Raw genomic sequence first — 22,345 nt, forward strand, 5'->3', positions numbered from 1 at the left:
TTACTTATTTTAATCTATAATGAACTTAAGTTTTACATTCAGTTAAAAATATAACAAAGCAAGATTTTCAGTTTCATTTAAATATGAAAACGACGAATTTATTTATGTTGGTTTAAAAATCATTCCGATAGGACCATCAGGTCTGGACCCTATTAGTTTCTATTCAGATACGGCCTTGTGTTTGTATAAATGTGTATGTGTGTGAGTTTTATAATTCAGTATCCTATTTTTATTTAAATTACAATCGCATTTAATATTAAATTATGCATTTTTTTTCGTTTTTACAAATTATTTTCTTCTTAATTTATTATATAATACATATTCTATCACAACGATTACAGTAAAATTCAAAATTCACAATTTTTCACAGTATACTAAATAATACAGGTTTAAAACTCAATCTTTATTTACACAAATTTAATGCTTATAATAAATAGTTTTTAATTGTATAAAATAATAAATTTGAATAATTTTTTTCTGAACTACTGTTTTCCCGTAAAAATCAAATATAGGGTGTTATAAAGATTTAAAAATTAATATGCAAGAATTTACCATATATTTATGATTAAATATTTTATAAATTTATTCCTAAAATATTTAAAATTTAACTTAACAGAATACTAATAATTTTTTTATCAACTCCAGTGTTTTATACCTAATAAAATAAAAGTTATGATAATACATCACTGTCCTAATCGTTTTAGTGTGATAATCCAACAATTAATTATGTTTTGTTTATTTCAATTAATATTCTGAAAATAACGAAAGTGGTTATTACTATTATAGTATATAAGAACTATAGCAGTATAACTATAAAAATTTTGAATTTATTCTGTTATCAAAATACAATCTAAATCAAAATACATCAACAGCTCGTAGTCAATTATTTTTTATTATTAAATTAAAAAGATAACTTTATCTATGGAACTGTACAGTTAAAAGTTCAATACTTAATTAAATAGTCGTGAAAATATGTAAAATGTTTTCTGAATAAAATTTTAAATTGAATAATGAATACATTTTTAGTTTACCTATCGAAAATATAGTGTAAATAATAGTTTTCTAATGATTTTGATTGTTTGAAAAAACTTACATTTACAATTAATCAAATCTAAAAAATGTCCACGCTAATGTGTTTACGCGAAATAATATAAATAATATATACGAGTAGATACAATTTACAATAGATTCGATAACAGTACGAATTTTCTCACCTAGACACATACAGTACATATTACGTGCGGGTTATCAGTTATCAGTATGAATTTTTCAACCATCCTAAACGTATATAGTTGGTTAGTTTAAAGTTATCGCGAAATATTGTTAATAATTGATTTTTCGAGTTTCGTTTGATATGAAAGCAAACAGTGGTAGATATCGAGTTGAAACCTAATTCCACAAAATCTAAAATATGGCAATATGACAGTAGTTCAGAAAAACGAAATAGTACACTTAGATTATATATATATGTTTGGTAGGTACATAATCGGTGTTAGGGGTTGTGGGGTGGGGTGTAATATACCCCTCCCTCCCCATCTATGAATGGTTTATTTATATACAGTAAAAATCACAATGATGAGTATCGCTTAGAACGAGATACTGCTTACAACGAGCAAAACGTTAGGTCCCGGCACGAGCGCATATGATTGTATGTTAAAATATACGTTTACAACGAGTATGGTTATTATGAGTTATCGGCTATAACGAGTAAAATAAAGCTTACTTGACTAACGACCTTCCGGTTACTACGAACAAGTACCTGCAAGATACGAGCTATTTTCGTATTTAGGTTGATTAATCATTGAAATATTATCTTTAGTTGTATAGATATGGATTACTTATTAATAATAAACATAATTCTTACAAATTCTGGTGTTTTAAAGTTAATAAAATTACAAATAGCGTCAGTTGTGTGTAGACGTTCCACCATGTCACGTCATCAGTTTACGTTGGACGAAAAAATCGGTATAATCGGGCGTTTAGAAAATGGTGAGAAAAACAGCGTAATTAGAATTCGGCACCTGTTCTTCGACAATATCGACCATATGGAAGAACCGAAATAAGTTGAAAAATATGTTTCAAACCACTTCACTTAACGCAAAACGATTGCGCACTGCACAGCATAAGGACCTTGAAGAAGCTGCACTAGTATGGTTCAAACAACAACGGTCATTGAATATGCCTATAAGTGGTCCTATTTTGCAAACAAAAATTGACCAACTGGCTGAAAAAATGAAAATAGAAAATTTCAAATGCTCTGCATCTTGGATTCAGCGTTTCCGACAGCGGCACAACTTTGGTTTCGGCAAGATCTCAGGTGAGTCATCTGCAGTTAATACTGATATCTGCTCTAACTGGTTGGCTAACGTTTGGCCGTCCCTTCGATCTGGTAACTGTGATGATGAAATTTATAATGCCGATGAAGCGGGCTTTTTTTTTCAAATTAACTCCTGATAAAACTCTTCACTTCAAAAGGGAAAAATGCTTGGGTGGAAAATTATCCAAAGACAAAATAACAGTTTTAATGGCAGCCAACATGACTGGAACTGATAAAAGAAAACTCCTTGTTATTGGAAAATCGAAAATTCCTAGGTGTTTTAAAGGAGTTTCATCACTTCCTGTATTTTATGAAAATAACACCAAAGCTTGGATGACCTCAGCAATTTTTGAAAAGACTCTTAATTATTGGGATGATGAATTACGCCGTGAGAAAAAAAAAATTCTACTGTTGGTGGACAATTGTCCAGCACACCCATCATTGCAGCATTTGAAAATTATGAAACTCGTATTTTTGCCCCCAACACTACTGCTGTACTTCAACCGATGGACCAGGGCGTTATAAGGAACATTAAAGTTCATTACCGGAATCAGTTGGTACTGAAAATGATTGAGGATATTGAAAATCAAATAGAATCAAAAGTAACTGTTTTGGATGCCATAATAATGCTGGATAAAGCTTGGCGTAATGTAACATCGACGGGGATTGCTAATTGTTTTCGGCATGCAGGTTTTTGTGACGTTACGACCGATACTACACAGCTACAAGCAGACAGTGGATTGATTAATAACATCGACGAGGACTACTTACAGATTGATGATGACCTAATAACGTCAGAAATTCAAACAGATGAAGATATAGTCGACAATGTCATAGCCAGCCAACAAGTTGAGCTAGATAATGATACTGATATTGATGAGCTTGGTGATGAGTTTGAAACTGTGCCGTCAATAATCAAAGCTCGTGCAGCATTGAGGACACTAGAAAGATTTTATTACACAAAATATGAAGGTACAGATGCTGAAAGAAAAGCGTTGTCTTTATTAGAAACATCGATCAATTCTAACATGAAGCAAAGTTCGATCAAAGATTATTTTAAGAAATTAAATAAAAATTAAATCAATTCAAGTGTTTTATAATTATGTATGTATTAAATCTCCAATTATAATAATTAATAATAAATGTATAAATAATATATGTACGTGCATGTATGAATTAATCTCAAATAAAATTTTTTTATCGAAAATAAAAAAAGTCTGTTTTATTTTGTACTTCCGCTTTTAATCGGTTTCAACGAATGTTCTTTCTAACCGCATATAACGAGTTACCGGTTATAATGAGAAAAACTAGTTGGCCCTTGAAACTCGTTATAACCGATTTTTTACTGTAGTTGGCAATCATCAACACATTAAGTGAAATAAGTATTGTGGAAATTTGTTTAAAAAGTAATCAACAAATTTGTATACCGTCCCTCCCCCAACAATATTTGCTAGCGCCGTTCCCGGTTAGGCTTCATACGGATAAATAAAGATTCCAAAGTGATCAATACGAAAGAGAAAAACTACACAAAATCGATTAATATGATGTACATTTTTCACGGTTTAATTATAAACGTTGTTAAAACACCTTTGATCACGTAGCAACCGTATAGATAATGAAAATCGGAACACAGAAAAGAGTTAAGAAGTATTCTCCTACGGATTATGGTCAAAGGCCAACTGCCGGGGGACGATCTTAACCAATCGTAAATGAAACCCTGAACTTAAAAGCGTTAAAAATAACTTACACGCTAGTTATAATAAAAAAAAAAAAAAAAAAACCGTAAATATTATGTTTAGGTTTTGTTTTTGATGTTCCGAATCGTCTGACATGTTATCCGTACAGGTCTCGACAGAATGTCGACGAGGCGGGGAAAATAAACCGATTGAAATGCCCGTGAAAACGTCCCGCGCAGGACCGCAGACGGAAACGTCGACTGGATACCGCGGACACACCGACGTGCGAGTAGGCGCAGCTGTTACGTTCTCTCCGTCGGCGGACCGAGCGCGATGAGAGGTGCACCGCCGAGGGGCGGACGCGCCACTACAGGAACGATTCCGAGGCCAGGGCGGTGGGACTGTTAGTGTCGGCGGCTGTGGCATCGGCGGCGGCGACTGTCCGTGCGGCATCGTCCGGCTGGGTCGGCGACGGGTGGTGGTGAGGCACGAAGTTCGGTTCCCCGGGTATCACGCAGTAATGCGTGGAGTGCTGCGGTTCCGGGTCTCCGTACTGCGAGTGGTAGAACTCCTCGCGCATCATGTGGTTCAGCGAGCCGCACTTGAAGTACAATATTTGCTGGAACGGCCTTCGGAAGTCCCGGTTCAGCGTGGCGTAGATTACCTGCGAAACCGAGCGGGGCCGAGGTTAGTAGCGTACACATAATTAATCGTCCGATCGATGAACCCGGAGCGCTGTAGGGAGGGGGATCGTGCTCGCGTCAGTGTTAATGGTGCGAGAGAGCGAGAGAGTGCGAGACGAAACGTTTTTGATGTTTTGGTACACGTTTCTAGGCGGCCCGTTTGGCCATACGAAATCGTGCTTTATTGCATTTGCCCCGGGGATGAGATCGTGCAAGCCGGATCGGTTTTCTGGGGGTAAAATATCGACGTTTTAAAATCGAATCGCGAGGGAAAAAAATCACGTTTGGGGTACGTCAGGTACGTCAAAGGAGATTCCCGGGTGTTGTTTCACGGGCAGGACCCACCGACTGCCTATTCGGCGTTCCCGAACGGCGAGTGTACCGCTTGGTTAAAAAGAAAAAAAAAGGGATGGAAGATAATTATAATTGTGCGGAATGAAACTTTTTACGTCGTGCATAATTATGGACACTGCTTGTGCAATCGAAACTCGTGGGCCAGAAATGTTCGAGTGACATTTCCATTAACGGTTCGCCGTCATCGGTTTTCCGATTAGAATTTACATGTGTGTACAATAAATTTATTATCGACTGACATTGTAAATGTACTCGACACTAACTTGCGCCTTCGTCCTATATCGACGTGTGATCACTGTGATCTATATGATTTGTGGAAATAGGGTTCAACCTCAGGGGAAGGATAGGCGAAAACATTTTTAAATACAATATTAAACAAATATTTATAAAAAAATGTGATAAAAGTATGTAATATTTATAATGTTTGGCATTGGTACAAATGTATTTGGTATACAAGTATAAGTACGAAATCCAGAATATTTGTATGTAGAAAAAATGTCACGTAGTGATACTAATTATAAACAGAATAAGTGATAGATGCCCACAGTTTTGTTCAACTATCAAATCTATTACTTTATGTATAATTCACTATGCATATTTGATATTGCTAGCCCATTAAAACCAATTAATTTATTTGTAGTTTGAAATATATCGCTCACTTGTCGACGTTACCGTCGGACTAATTGTTTTTAAATTTTGTCACTAGTAAGTTTCAAATAACAACTAAAAACGGTCTAGTTTATCAGCCTAATGATATATATGATCTACATGATCTACGCAATAAGAAGAATAATAATTATTATTCGTATTACTCAATGATATGATCCGAAATATTGGATAGGTTAGGTTAAGTTAGGTGATTGCTGTATGCGCGCCTGGTTAGATGTGGCCCGATAAGGGACGATGAGAAAATTAGATGACTATTACATTATTGATAATGAGATAAGAATATTGAAAAATTAAAACAAGAGGACAAGATATTTGACAGTTGACAATAAAGAACTTCAAAAAGAGCTTCGTATTACGTTGCTACTATTTATAGCGTCTATTTAACTTCTATAATCGAGGAATTAAAAATGTGGGGCTAGAAACATATAAATATTTTGGGTCAAACGTTAAGAATAATTCATATACGTTTGAATGGAACCGAAGAGCTCTTTATTTTCTTAGCGTATAAAATAAATGTTTATGAAAAAAAAAAAACATTGTTTTTATTCAAGATTATAAGGGGTTTTAAATAAAATTTTTAACTTACTATTGCGATGCGTTGAACGGAGTTCTCTACTCATATTAAGAATATACAACGAGATGTTTTTTTTTTTGGCTTACACATTTGAATAATACATGTGCTAGAGAAGTACCAATGTTTTATAACGCACACCATTATAATATACCGAACATTGTGACCACATGAAAACATAACAAACACGTTTGTATTTTTGTTCGTTATTTTTAGCAACAAATGTGTTGACATATTTGCGGTTGGGGCATGATTTTCACGATTGTATATTCGTTTGGAACTTTGGTTTTGTGAAAAACGTAGACGCAGTTATTTCTAATTCCACACAATGTAATTTATATCATGCATCTGAATCATGACTTTTTATGTTAAAATATTAAATATAAAAGTACATGTGGACAGTTATAAAAAAATAATAAGTAATGATTGGTTTGGATTTGAATAAATTACTAAAATATTTGTAAAACTATTACATTACTATAGTAATAAGATCCACCAAATAATATGTTCGTCGGTATATATTATACTGTCAACTAACCCAACTTAATCCCTGCAGGAATTGTATATTATAATGTAATACATTATGGATAACAGTGTTTTTATAAAGAACCAAGCTTTACTCAATACGGAATTGGTTGTAATTATTTATGTATACATAACTGAATACTAAAAAAAACTAGAATAAAAAAATGTATTTGTTCAATGCAAAAATCTAGCACACAACATTCATATTTCAGATTATATTATATCCCTATACGAATACAAATTAGATACAAAAAAATAAAATGATAAATGGAACAGTGTTTTACATGTAGGTCGATTTATTATTGTTATAAAGCGACGTTGTACTTTATTTAGCTGTTCAGGATAAATCTGCAATATGTGTGTGTGTGTGTGTGTGTGTGGTGTAAACCGCTAAGTTTTGTAAAAATGTACGAAATTATACCTTACATTATGACTATAGCAATAGCACTTTTTAATAGTAATATTCAATCATATGAATCATTTTATGAGGTCCTGCAGCTTTAACTGTTTATCAGACATACCTATAATATATTAATAAGTTACATGTTTCGCATCATTAATTTTATGTTCAACAACTTAAGAAAATTATATAAGCAGTAAAATTTGTATGGCTTAAAATAATATACCCATAAATATAATAAAACAAATAAAAATAAAAATAAATCAAAAACTCATTTTGAGATTAAAAGTACTTAAATATTCAACTTTCTTTCGAATGCCTAGAAAGTCTTCACATTTTTAAATTGACAATTCTCCTATTTTTCCATTGTATTTAATACAGTTAATTTATAATTTAGGCTGAAATATATGTTTTTTAGTTCACTACGTAAAAAAATACACGATAATGAGTATCATTGTTTTTCAAAATAACAAGAATATACAGAAATTAATGGCATGCATAAGCTATATTTGTAAGACAGTTAAAATTGAAAAAAAAATCTTACATTTTTAAACGGAAATAATTGATAAAATATATAATGATAAGTAAATTTGTATTTTTAATCTCCTCTTGACGTAGTACTTTTAAACATCAATTATACAATGAGTCATTAGTGTTATTGATATCGCATAGTCCTAGGATGTATATATATTACAGAGAGTCATATTTAGATTTAGGGACTTATAGGAGTTAACATAGGTATTTTTCAATAATCATTCGAAACATAGCTAAGTAATATAGACATTTATATCAGATTACTGAGAATTTAAAGCCATCATTTATATTTTCCATATTTATCTAATTTTGTCTATAAGTGCATATTTTGTTATATTTTTATTTTAAGTACATAATTATATTAAAAAAAAAAAAAAAATTAAAACGATATGTGATACAGATGATAATAATTTAAAATTAAAAAGGTCTACAAATAAACAAGAAAAAGTTATTTATAAAAAAAAATATAAAATTTACTGTCAAAAAATAAAAGGTTTAAAAGTATTGAAAAGTACCTACTATAAATTCGCTGCAATAATATTTATTAAAGTCAAGAATTTGTTTTCAACGAATATAAATGTATTAGCCAACAATCATCGTTTATTTACATTTGAATATATACGAAACATTTTAGTCATTGCCATTGAATTAATTTTGGTAAGATTTTCAAAATTATTAAACTTTAAATACAATACCTATGCATTTTTAATTCAAATTTTTGTTTATGTTTTATTTTTAAAGGAGCTTAAAGAAAAAATTAAAATAATAAATAATAATTTTTAATAATAAATAAATTTATAATTTTTGGTTATTATATAAATTAAAATATTTTTAAGACCATAAATTATAATATATAAGGGCAAAAGTGCATGTATATTTTATAGTTTTTTATAGCATGAAGTCCCTTATTCTAGTCATATTATATTTTTAAATCCATGTTAATTATTATGTTTATTTTTATTTTTGGTATAACTCTAAGTTCTGCATCTTTGAGATTTAGTCGATTAACAGAAATAATTTATATTGCATAGTTTTTTTATCACAATACCTTAGGATATGAGTGTTCAATTTATCTTTATATGAGGTCATACATTTTTCCTTTTAAATATCGGGACATTCAAAGTGTATATAATTATGCTTAAAGAGAACAAATTGATTATTGACATTTTAAAAGCACGCATGTTTAATTTTTTTTTTTTTTAAATTTAAATGCATTTATAAAAATTACAACATGGTGATTAAGTTGTATAGGTTAATAATAGAGTAGGGAAAAAATACTAACCAGGGAGTAGGTTAGCGCCGGTCGATTCGCGTACCGTGTTTTCGAGTGAAACGTTCGCAGGATACTTACGGGATTCAGTAGCGAGTTGGCGTAGCCCAGCCATAGGAACAGGCTGCTCAGTGAGCTGGGTATGCTGGACGGGTCGCTAAGGAACGGCCTGACCAGTGCCAGCACGAAGAACGGTAACCAACACACGGTGAACGCACTCATGATGATGCCCAGCGTGGTGGACGCCTTCCGCTCTTTGGCCAACTGGAACCGCAGCTTCTTGCCACCGGACTCGGGCTTCTTGGCTGCGGCCACCGACTTGCCCGAGTTGTGGCCATTGCTGGGAACCACCATCAGCATCGGACATTGGTACTCGCCCACCGACCGACGTACCATCGAGCAGCACCGGCACCCGTCGCTTGCACGTGCTCCGCTCACCGCCGTGCCGCTGCACTGTTGTGCACGAAGGGACCGGGGGAAAAAAAAAAAACAAATGAAAAATAAAATTATTTATATACAATGATATGGAAATAATAAATAAAGTTTTCGATCAACGATACACCGCATACTCCTGATTTGATTTTCAACAAAAGTTAATAGGAAAAATAACACACACTTCTTTTGGCAATGAAAATTGAACCGAGTGGATTCCCGCAGCGGGTAAAAAAAAAACTGTTGATTAAAAATACTCTGATACTCTGATTTATTCATTGTTGCGGAAAATCGCATGAAAATTCAATACTTCCGTTGTACGTCATAACGATTATGTCTTGTTATTCATGAACAAAAGTAAATTTAAAAACTGTATTGATAAAAATGTTACAATAAGATACGAAACGTCGAGAAACACGTCGGGATGTATCTGCGAATGTGGTAAAAGTTTTCAATGTTCGCGGTACATTGATTCTTTTTGAAAGAATTATGTCACGTGGAAAACACATTTAAATGGAAAAACAGTGTATGGTCTAAAAATGTGGGATATTTTGAAATACAAACGTAAACAAAGGTAACAGGATTAAGCGTGCGGTTTTCGCTGATCTTTCATGGTCAAAATCAAAAGCATGCTGTTCTCGCAGGTTCATTAGGTCATGCGATTTGTCCTGCGGGCGAAAACGCGTTGTTAACTAGCCACGTGTTTCCGGTTCACAAACGAGCTGGTCACGCTTAGCGCATTCACTACATCTATAGTTGTCTTTTTTTTTTTATTGAATAAAGAAAATTACAATCTGTGAGACGTTCACAATAAGAAGTTTTTATAATAAAGAGGATAACATTGACATGAAAACTTGAATAAGAAGAGGCCCATTGGCCATTGTTGGTTGATGGAATGTTCGAGGTGTAGACGTTGTAGAGTAGGGGTGATAAATCACTTGTGGGTCACCAGCTACAATTTAGTGTGAGATGGAGTTGCTGTTTTTAATACGTATGGAGAATTATATGTTTTCTAATTAGGATTTTATGATTAGATAATAAAGGGCCAGTAGAAAAAAGCTTAAAAAGTAGGCCATTATGTCACACTCGGTCGAACTCTTGGGAGATGTCGAGGAAGGCTCATGGGCAGAATTGTTTTTTCTCGAAAAAGGTAGATATATGTTCAGTTATTCTGTGTATTTGGTAGATGGTGTTATGTTTGGTGCGGAAACCGAATTGAGTTACTGGCAGTATGTTGTTTTCGTGGATAATGGCTGTAATACGTTTTAGTAGTAGTTTCTCGAATAATTTACCAAGTGGGCGATTGGTCGATAGAATGTAACTAATTGCTTGGGTTTGTTTGATTTGAAAATCATGAAGATAATTGAGTATTTCCATGTTGGAGGGAAATGAGATAGTCTCAATATGGCATTGAAAATATGAGTTAACAGAAGTATTGATTTTTTTTGTAAGATGTTTAGCTATTTTATTGGTGATTAAATCGTGACCTGGAGACTTTTTAGTGTGTAACTCGTTAATTGTTATGAGTATTTCAGATGGAGTGATTGGTTTAGCTGGTAGCGATGTTGGTAGTGGAGCATACAAAAAACAATGAACTGAATTTTCATGGTCAATGTTTGATAGAGTGGAAGGATGGTGAGTGAAAGTTTCAGATAGCTGGTTTCCAAAGAAATTTGCTTTTTCGATGTCAGATGACGCTAATTTGTTGTTTGGGCATACAAGTGGATGGATAGTGTCACGTTGGTTTATTAATGCTTTGGTGGTACGCCAGATCGAGCCATTTGATGGAGTTAGGGATTCTAGATGAGATTCGAATTGAGTGGATCCATGTTTGGACAGTTCCGTTTTTACAGTATTTGTTAGCTGGTTAAATACAATTTTGTCAATTGGGTATCTTAAGTTTTCCCAGGTAGCTCTAGTTTTACATTTAGCTTTTATTAGTTCTATAATAAATATTGGATGGGTGTTCGATTGTTTATTTTGATTTGAAGGATTTGGAGTAACTGATGAGAATAAAGAGATTGAATTTTGAATGGCAGTAGTTAATTGGTTAACTGTGTTATTTATTTGGTCGTGTGTTTTTAGTGGCATGTTTAATGATATTAGTTTATCTAAATTATATTGGAACTAATTCCAGTCTATGGGACCAGAGCTGAGAGTCTACCAGGTGTTGAGTTCCGGTACTGCCCCATAGGTTAGAAGTACAGGAGTATGATCACTAGTAGCTTGTTTAAGTTTTTAATGTGTGTATTGAGTTGCCTTGGAATTTTTGTTAAGAAGAAAATCTAATATATCAGGTAGTCTATTCGTATGGGATAGCCAATAAGTGGACTCATCGGGAAAAATAAAAGTGATATTGTTTTTTATAATAGAATTGTGTAGTATTCATCTACGCGTGTTCGTATATCGACTACTCGAACTGGTATGTTTTGAGTTAACATCACCACCAATGATATAAGAGCTATCTAGCTTTTGAAAAAACGATTGTATTTTTGGTTCTGAAATTTGCTAGCTTTGGTAGTTGACAAGATTGTTGTGTTTGGGGGAGGGAAATAGACGGATGATATAGTTATAGGAATACAATTGTTGAAATTAATTGATATATTTGCAGCTTGTAAATATGTTTTATTTATGCTTTGGAGATTGGTGTAAAGGATTGATGATTTGATTAAAATAGCTGCACCCGCGTGCGCTGATCCATCGGGATGATCTGCGCGAATTATTTTATATCTGTTAATTTTAAAATTTGTATATTTTTTCAGATGAGTTTCCGAAATAAGAGCTAAATCTATGTTTTTGTTATGTAAAAAGTAGTAAAGCTCGTTTGCGTGTTTTTTTAATCCATTGGCATTCCAAAGAATTATTGATAAATGAGGTGTGGTGTTAGAGTTAATTGACATTATTATTTTTGAGAAGTACTTGACTAATTACTTGAGTTAGAAGAGATATAAGAGAGTTTATAATAGATTTTAAGTAATTTATGAATGTATTCAAATGTGATGTTAGGTTATTTACAGACTCTGGTCTGGATGGTATTGGTCATTTTTGTTAGAATAGGTTTTATTTTTTAGTACTTGGGAATAAAATGATTCAATATTTAAATTTGGGTCTGTATTATTGATTATAGTTGGGTTTGACAAGGTGAGTTAATTTACACAGTTTTTGTTGATTGAATTGGATATATTATTTTGACAATTCGGCTTAGTCCCCCGAGTTTGTATGTTTTTAAAGACTTGGCAGCCTCCGTAATTTGTAGGATGATCCCCTCCACATAGTGCATATTTGGCCGGAAGATATCTGTTTTTGGTACAAGATTCGGAGTTGTGTTGTTCGCTACAGCGTACGCAACGAGGGGAGTTTATATATTTAAAAAAAAAATAATAGTTTTGGAAGGTGTGGAGAGTGTGGTAAGGTTAAATTAACAACATATTTTGAGGGGGGTTCATAAATCATAATCCCCCCTAGTTGTGTTACTGCATACGTACATCTATTTTTATTATTTTCAATATTATTTTGAAAATTTCGAATATTGAGACATTAAATGTAGCTGGAAGTATATATTTCGTGTGAGTTGTTCCAAACGAATACTAACGTTTCATATAAAAATACAAAAATGGAAAAAACGCTTCAATAGAAAATTCTGTTATTGTAATATATTGAATTTCTTTGCTTCAATATATCCGAAAGATGTACGGTAGTAAATATAAGAAAAGTAATCAAATTATTGGATAAAATTTAATATGGGGCCAACATTTATTTCTACATACTTGGAAGTATCCTACATCTTTTGATATAACACAACTCAAGTGGAATAATTTACAAACTTTTTATATTGCTGCTTCTATTATAATCAGGTTTTGACCACAATCAATGGAAAATACAAATGCTGTCTTATATTTTCGATATTTTATATGAATATATTCGTAAATATATATAAAAAAAAAACTGCAAAATATCCGCGAATCAATTAAAACGAAATATATTTATATGTGTATATACGAAAACTTACAAATATGTATATTGTTTTTATATTTTTATACCCTATGCAGTTGCTTACATGTACGACTTTTTTTAGTACAAGAACCAAGACATTATGAAAAATATGTCCATTATATTTTCGAATAGTACTTATTGTTAATGAACATAAACTTTTATAATTAATTATTTTAAAACGTAATCTGCGACAAATATTGTGTACCATCATACAAGTATATATTTCCTCAGACTTTCATGTATGCAAATCATAGTAAATATTTTCAAATGTCATTATTTTGGTGTGATAAATATAACAGACAATTTACAGTCGATCTTAGGCGTAATTTGATTGCCAACGTTTATTTTTACATACTACTTAACGGATCCAGATACATTGACGATTAATCTTACGAACCGTTACAAAGAAGAATATTAACATTTTATATTAGTCACCATAGTAAATTTTTTGTATTCGTCTAATTTCACATCGTTTAATTTGTCATTGTGTGCAAATATAGTTCCAATTTCTGTCGACAAACATTTCTGGCAAGCCTTATTATATGTTAGTACGAAGGAAAGGTTAGTAACTTTTGACACATAGTTTTAAGGTATGAAAATATTCAAGAATCTAAATAGAACTGCTTTAAAAAAAAAAAAATTCCTGAGGTAGATTTAATTGAAAATTGATGTAAACAATCCGTTAACAAGTATAATTACACACTTGATATTAAAAATATAAGTTATAAATAAATCTTCTGTTTATAACTGAAATAACAGTTTATACATTACCAAATAATATTCTTGTATAAATAGAGTTCTATGTACCAGTATAAACGGTTACCGACTGGATTTCTGCAACTGTGAAAATCAAATTATAGTTCAGAATAGAATAGAATAGAATATTTTTTTTACTTATTTCGAAACTCTATTTTATAGGTTTGGATACATCACTTACGATATATGTGTAATGAGGTTTTCAAAAATTAATATAATTTATAAGTACGTAAAACATGTATGGTAATAACGATGAAACTATCGTATAGAGAAAGTATTCAAATAATATCCGGTTCGTTATCGAAAAGTTTCTTTCCAACATGAAGTGTCAATAATAAAAGTATGTGTAAATCATGTAAAGAAAATTTTACAATCAGTAAACCAAGACTTTGATCATAATCTTATTTTTAGTTTTAATATTGAATTCAATAGTTGATATAAAAAGGTAAGTAAGCTTGGAAATTGATTTTATATATCTACTCAAATAAAAATGATTGTGTACTTTACCAATACATATCAAAGTTGTAAAAGTTTATGTTTGAGTTTAACACTATATTTATAAAGGATCACTGATTACTACTTTTCATCTTCTCAATATTTTCGTGTAAAAAAATGCGTACCTACAAGAAAACTGGAATTCAAGCGAATCGCTGATAACTATTGTTTAGCTAAAGTTTTATTTTTTATTTTAATTCGATTTATATTTTTACTGTAACAATCGAATTTACCTGTATACTATTGCTATAGGTATTAAATTAAACAAATTACAAATGTTTAGACTTTATAAAATATATTGATTGAGTGCACTAATTTTAATATTAATTTATACAAATAAAATGTTTATTAATTATTTATTTGGTTCATAAATATTATGAAATGTGCCGTATAAAACAATAACGCGATATTAAAACATCAATCTCTTCAAATGACACTAATAATTTAAGTAAATCGAATATGACTTATTGAAATACATAAAATTTTTGTTTTAAATAAAAATACCACATAGTGCAGTCATTGATAACGTCCAACAATATCTTAACACTTTGTATGTTATATAATTACTAGAAAATTAGTTAGTTAATATTAAAATTTTACATGATATAAAATCAGAGACGGGCTGGAAATATTTTTGAACTTTAAAAATTCATTATTTGCTCCATTAGTTTTTACAAATAAAAAATAAGATAAAAAAAAAAAATTAGTCGTGTGTTTTACTTTTAATTTTAATGGTTATTTTTAAAATCCATAAAAATGTAAGTACAAATTTAAAAAAGATATTTTACGATGACCACCAAATGAAAAAGTATTGGTATAAAGTCAGCATTTATTTCAAATAAACTACTTGTTAATGTAACGGTCGATGTATACTGACACTTAGTGTTCATTTGATGCCTATTTAAAATTGTTCTCTTCATATTAATATCGACATCACTAATACATGATTAAGTGAGGAAAAGCAAGCGGCTCAGTTCCTTTACCTCTAAAATTGCTTAAATTGTATACGCTTTATAAATACAACACGCCTTATTCAAATATACCCTATAACAGTGTCACGTATACACGCTCAAATCAATACAATCTAAGATATTTGTGGGTACAGAACATGCAATCGCACACACCAAATAAATACAATATTGAGTCAAGGAAGAATTGTAATTTTATCAACTAACACTCCATCAACTTATCGGGTTTCTCGAATTTATCCCTCCACAACATAATTTTTATACTAGATTCACAATTGTTGCCTCGAAGCTTCATCGAAACAAATGTAATACAAACTATAATCGAAGGGTTAGATTACATTTTTGATTATTTCTTAATTGTTTAACACTTCGAGCTTAAGACACTGTAAACGACATCGGAACCATCAAAACGGTGCAGAATCTGCCCCACTTCAAACCCTTCAATTCATATATCAAAATTGAAAATTATAGTATGTCGGGTGTAATGTGTTTTGAGTGGGGTACGATGGCAGACTTTGATTGGTTTTGTAGAAAGAGCATTATTTTCGATGCAATAAAAATATAGAATTAACTCTTCAACGGATTGAAAATTTTACTGATACTTTTCGTCAAAGGGATTATAACAGAAAAGAAATAGTGATTGCAACAAACGACGAAAAAAAAAAATTAATAATGGTAAGCAAGTTAAGTATAACTTTCATAAATTCTCAAAAAATATAAAGTGTCTCATTTTTTTAATTATGACTGTAAAATGGTTGGATTCTAAGAATGGGCAGTGAATCGTGTGTTTACAAGATCTTAAAAGACTACTGATAATGTATTATATTATATTATTATGAGGCTCAAAATATTCCTGTCCACTTAAAAAAATTAAATTTTAAGCCCGACCAACAAACGTTATTATGAAACTAAATCTTAAGGAAAAAACTCGTGATCCCATATTGCGTTTTAGACTACATAAATATGTATAAATATGTGTTATTATTACTGTTAATTAATGTTTATGACGTATTAGTATGTATACGTGGGTGTGGGTATATTCGTAGTATATATATAATTACTATAACTCGTGTTAACTAAAAATTTTAATTCAGCCCTTCTGTTGCTAAATAAATATGACCGGTATTTTTTTTCAATTGAATGCTTCATTTAACAAACAACAATATTATTATCATACCAACCCGTATGTAAATATTATAATATTTTCTCTATAAGCTAAATCTGATTCGGTGAATTTTAATCTAAAAAATGTATTAGTGTAAACTTAAAAAAAAATTAATTCATATTATATTAGGGACAAGATTCTATTTTTTAGATTTCTTGAATATTTTAAATTCATGTCAAATTTAACGGGAGTTTTCAAGAAAATTTCCAAAAAAAAAAAAAAAATATCAAATAGCAAGTACGATATAATTTTAACAGCATTGCGATATGAAAATGATGAAGTATATTCGGACTGAAATATATAGTTATACCTACTGTTTATATCACAAGACTTGCTCTTTAACATTTTATACATAATATTGATCCAATATGATGTGTTTTAATTTATAATTAATTAATTTTTAAGTATTCTGTTTAATCGCGGTTCCCTTTCAAATCAAAAAAATCTTTCTTCTTTTAGTAAAGATGTCCATGGAGCGGAGCACTCATGTAGTCTAAAAAACATTGGTTTCAAATAAATGTAAAAGCTTTAAAATATTTTGAATTGTTTATTTAAAAAATTGTAAATTTAGGTTGTGTTACTTGTTGCTTGAATTAATTTAAATGTAATGAATAGGACTATTTTTCTTTATCTTTTAATATTGATTAAAAATATATATTTTAATTAAAACTTTGCATAACTTATTATATTATATAAACGTTTTACTTTCGGCATTTCTTTCAAATGAATTTCATTATTTTTATTTAAAGTATTGATTTTTCGTAGAATAAAAGATTTAATGTAAATATATTTTGAATTTAAATGCAACAAGAGCGATGTGATGATCACAAAAAAAATTAAATTTTAACGGAATGCACTTTATGTTCTTAACATATTTATCTGTCTGGAGGTAAATGTAATGATTTTTTTAATACCTGGATTTTATGAAAATTTTTGATAAACGAAAATATTATTTTAAATGTATATGATAATCCTTAAACAGTTTTAATATCAAAGTATAAAACCAAAATGTACAATCAATATCCACTAGGTTTTGCATATTTTCTATTTAAATTGTGTAATGAGAGTCTATAATGAAGTACGGATAAACCGAAAAACATTACTCATATGTGTACACATTTGTACTAGGATTCTAAAAAAAAAAAACTAATAATTAATTTTCATAAATCGGGTTGGAGAATATTTTTTGTAATTTTTTTTTTTTTAAAAATAAATAATATTGATAAATAATATTTTGTTCGAATTAAAAAATATGAATACATTTCTTTGCTATTTTATTAACTGTTCAATGAAAATTGATAATACATGTTTGTTTCCTTTCTATACACTAACATATTATTTTATCAGTTGAATGACATAAATTGTACTAATATTTATTTTATTTCCAAGCAGTTAACTGATACATTATTTTAGTACGGATTTTTTCTACAGAAAAAACTCAAATATTCTTAATTGTTTTTCTGATCGAATGACATGTCATAAGTTTTTGTTTAATATCCCGAAAAATGTTTCGTAAAAAAATCAGAAATATCTAATGCACGCATAAGGAAATCACGTGGTATTAATACTACGTCTGAATTGGTTTTGTTGGCTGATATGTATAGGATTTAGGTACTGTAAACGTCTTAGATGGTTAACGTCCGACAAAAAAATGAAACATTGTCAACGTCTAATCGTGCCCATCTTAACAGATGAGTGCATTACTTACAAAATCGGGTGACGCCGACAACGTTTATTATGATATGTTTTAGAAAAAAAAAGTATTTGGGTGAATTTTACGCTCAAACGCGTATTACTAAACACAATGTCTCCGTGATACGGTTCTCCTGCGCTGAAAGCAGTTTCGAGTGTTCTTATTTTCAATTTACTCAATTTACTCATTGAGTAATTGCATGGAAAATGAACGGGCCAACATAACAGCATGTATTTAAAAATCATATATACCGGTTACTGTTACATAATAACAGACAGTATTGGGAATAGATAATGCAAAATTTATCTATATAAAGATAAAAGATAATATATCCAAATTCATCTAGATAAAGATAAAAGATAATTTCATTTTTATCTAGATAAAAAAGATATTTTCAAAAAATTTTATTTTTTGGTCAATATTTCATATTCTAATAATATCTATGATGACTCAATTATAATCATTATTATCAATAGCTACCTAGGTATTTAATGTTTATTGTAGTAATGTAGTGTACCATTAAGCAGTATTTATATATAATGTAAAATATTTAATGATAGTTAATCACTAAAATGTTACAAAAAAAAAAAAAAAATGAAAATTGCTCTATACGTATCAAGATGAATACAGAATACTTAAAATATTATTTTAAGTTAACAATATTGTTTTCCATATAATATTAATTTGATGATTCTCATTATTCTGTAAGTAGTTTATGGGTTCCAAGAGTGAAATAATGACTATTCAGCGTATGAGTTACATGTGTATACTAAAATCAAATACCTACTATATTTGGAACTTCCATCGAAAAATAAGAAAATAAGTTTAAAAATACCAAAAATATTTTCCCGACATGAAAATACAAACAAAATTTCATACCATGAAATAATAATAACTTATTTACAATGCACGAGTTATGATTAAGAATAAAAAATCTATATGTATAAAAGAAAGTCAGGTTATTTACAGAATTTATAATTCAAGAACAGCTGGACCGATTTTGATGATCTCTGATTTGTTGGATTCGTCTCCGTACAAGAATAAAAATAACTCTAATCTTGACAAGAATACAGACATTTATCCAGATAAGTAAAAATTGTATCTTAGATAAGTAATTAGATAACTTAGCGTTATTTATCTAGATAAGATGAAATATGACAAAAAATCTATCTAGATAAATTTATCTATATATGTCCTACCACTGATAATGGATAATGGGAGTCATAATTTGATTTAGGTTCTATTCAGATTGCATTGAAAAAGTAAAATCATGATATAAATAAAAATATGTTCTCACGAAGGAAGTTATGTTAGGAAAAAAAAAAAGAAAAACAAAAGCCGGCAATACAAAATAACAAAAAGAACAACTTTATTATATAAAGAAAACTTGTCGACGACCGCACGGAGCAAGAACCGAGAATTCCGGTACTCCTAGGGTCTTCGCGGATAATAAAACTAATTAAATAAAATAAATGTAGTATGTAGTATGTGCCCACCATACCCGACACCCGGAACAGTGTTGACATCGCTTACATTCGGCCGTCTTGCCATAAAGGCCACCCTCGGGCCTTTTATATAATAAAAAAAAAAGTAACTTAAATTAACGAACGTTATTAGTTAACAATTACGTACAAAAAAAAAAAAAAAAAAAAAAAACAATAAAACTATCGCAAACAAAAAATATAAATACTCTTGACCATTAATCATCCTTTGGTTGGGGGACCATTAATCATCCATGATAGCCACTAACTTGGTTAAAAAGTCTCTTAGATATTCGGGGGCTTTCCTCACTCGTTTTACTCTGACCGGCTCTGTCGTCGAGGCGTTTGGTGTGACCTCCCGTAATTCTTCCGTCGTACCGTTGTCGTTGTCCCACGATTCACCATCCTTGGTCGTAGATTGGTGTCCCCACGTCGTGTCCTCATCGCTATCGGAGTCACTGCTCACTTTGGTCGGATCCTCATTGAGTACCTTCCACGACTTGAGTTGGGATATATGCGCTGTTGTGGCATACGTTGACTGTCCCTCAGGCACGATTTCGGCTACTCGGTATGTATCGCCCGGTAGCTTTTCTATCACTTGGAGGGGTTTTTCGCGATACTTGGACTGCAAATTCGAAGGTTGATCCTGAGTTGGGGCCTTTAACATAACTACTACCTCTCCCGAATCGAAAGTGTTACTTTGATAGTGTTTTCGATTGTAACAATCGGCCATGCGGTGCTGTTCTGTAACGATATTCTTTCTGACTTCTCGCTGTACTCCCACCGGGTCCTTCCACTCGCTGAAATTCTGAGACAATAATCTCAAAACACTAGTGTGAAAACGTGGTTGATACCATGCAGGGTCTCGTAAGGCGTTTTACTAGTTGTTTTATTCTCGGTGGAATTCAGCTGTCGTTCGACTTCATGCACTTTTGTGTCCCACCGTCGCTGATCTACAACTGACATACCAAGGAGAGGAACAATAGTGCGATTCACCCGTTCGACTTGACCGTTAGCTTGTGGATCTCTTGTCTGTTCCAACAATTTCATTTCATACTTGAACAATACTTGTTCAATATCTCGACGAGCCATTAGCTGGAGAGCTTTATCAGCTTTTAGGTTGCGCATTCGTTCAGCTACATAGTCAGAAAAAGTATGGAATTCGTCCAACGACGAATCGGTTTTTGACATCCGCATCATCTTTCTGCTATTGCTATATCCTTTCCCACCTTCATCATCCGAATAGTCACCCCATGTACCCTGCAGCGTACCACGGTACTTCCGACTTGATGACATCGGTTGTGACTCATGAACGTCCACGATTGGTTCCCGACTCTGATAGTCGTCTATTGATTCGCGCACTTTTACCGGTGATTCATCTGTGACGTACGCATTTTTCACTTGACTGTCGGTATGTTCAACTAGTACATAGTCCGGTATATCGTTTCGAGACTCAATTATCAGTTCGGAGTTTTCCTTGTAGAAGTTAACGTGGGGGAGCACCAGCCATGTTCGTCCCACGAGCACGTCTACCGGTATCGTGCGATCCGAAACGACCACTACCACGTGATCGTAGGCAGTGATCCCGTTTACGGATACGTCCAAGGTAGCTTCCCCAATAGCCATCGCACCCGGTTGCGACGCATCACCAACCGTGAACAACGGGCTTGGTTTCAGGTGAACATCAGCTTGGCATTTTATCACAACGGCCTCGCGTACTATTACGCCTGAACAGTCTGAATCGATAAGACTAGTCGGAAAAAGTCTCTGACAAAAACCAGCTTCTGGCAGCGCCCGTGACATGCGCCCTGACAAAATGTAGATGCTATCTGAGGTCCCAACTGTTTAGTTTGGCGACACCCGTTACTGAATTAATCCAATCATCTGCTACGTTGTTGAACTCACGTCCCTTAAACATCGGGATAGATCGATCCACATCCGGTAGTACACGATATTCGACTTGTGTGCGTAGCGATGGCTCTTTCGGCGATAGCTCCATTGACGGTGATACAGGCCGTGAGGCTTTTTCGAGCAAGTACACTTTTTCACTGAGAACACGCGTCAGTTCTATTAACTCGTTGTATGTAGAAGCTTTTAATGCTGGTTTTGAGTTCACTCCGTCCAATGCGGGTGAATCGTCGTCACTAACACCCATATCGATAGACAAAAGGAGTTGAAAACAACAATAACAACAATGTTATCGACGATGCCAAAGAGAGGAAAAAAAAAACAACAAAAAGAAAATCTACTAGGTGATACGGCCAACGCGGTAACGGTTATTCGAGATTCCTGACAACGATAGCGGACGCTCACAAGCGTACGACGTAACAAATGGCGATACACAATCACGCGTTTTCGAGTAC

General features: G+C 32.0%; 2 protein-coding genes and 1 pseudogene across 7 annotated transcripts in view; 2 read left to right on the forward strand and 1 right to left on the reverse strand.

The window, feature by feature from the left end:
- Positions 1-1,075: 1,075 nt before the first annotated feature.
- Positions 1,076-2,537, forward strand: LOC112680669 (annotated as a pseudogene).
- LOC112680685 (tigger transposable element-derived protein 4-like) lies at positions 2,537-2,842 on the forward strand. The gene has a single exon (XM_025550869.1). The coding sequence runs from the start codon at positions 2,537-2,539 to the stop codon at positions 2,840-2,842; it is 306 nt and encodes a 101-aa protein (XP_025406654.1).
- Positions 2,843-3,482: 640 nt separating this feature from the next.
- The window catches only part of LOC112680670 (5-hydroxytryptamine receptor 1), a 333,709-nt gene continuing 314,846 nt past the window's right edge, over positions 3,483-22,345 (reverse strand). For all 6 annotated transcript variants that reach the window (XM_025550842.1, XM_025550841.1, XM_025550838.1 and 3 more), the window contains 2 exons: positions 9,081-9,452; positions 3,483-4,657 (listed from right to left, as the gene is read on the reverse strand). In XM_025550842.1, the coding sequence (XP_025406627.1) occupies positions 4,361-4,657; positions 9,081-9,452 (669 nt within the window). In that variant the 3' untranslated portion in view covers positions 3,483-4,360. The remainder of the gene's footprint in view (positions 4,658-9,080; positions 9,453-22,345) is intronic.

The sequence above is a fragment of the Sipha flava genome, unplaced genomic scaffold (assembly GCF_003268045.1).
Source record: "Sipha flava isolate LNK unplaced genomic scaffold, YSA_version1 179_pilon_pilon, whole genome shotgun sequence".
Classification (NCBI taxonomy): Eukaryota; Metazoa; Arthropoda; class Insecta; order Hemiptera; family Aphididae; genus Sipha; species Sipha flava.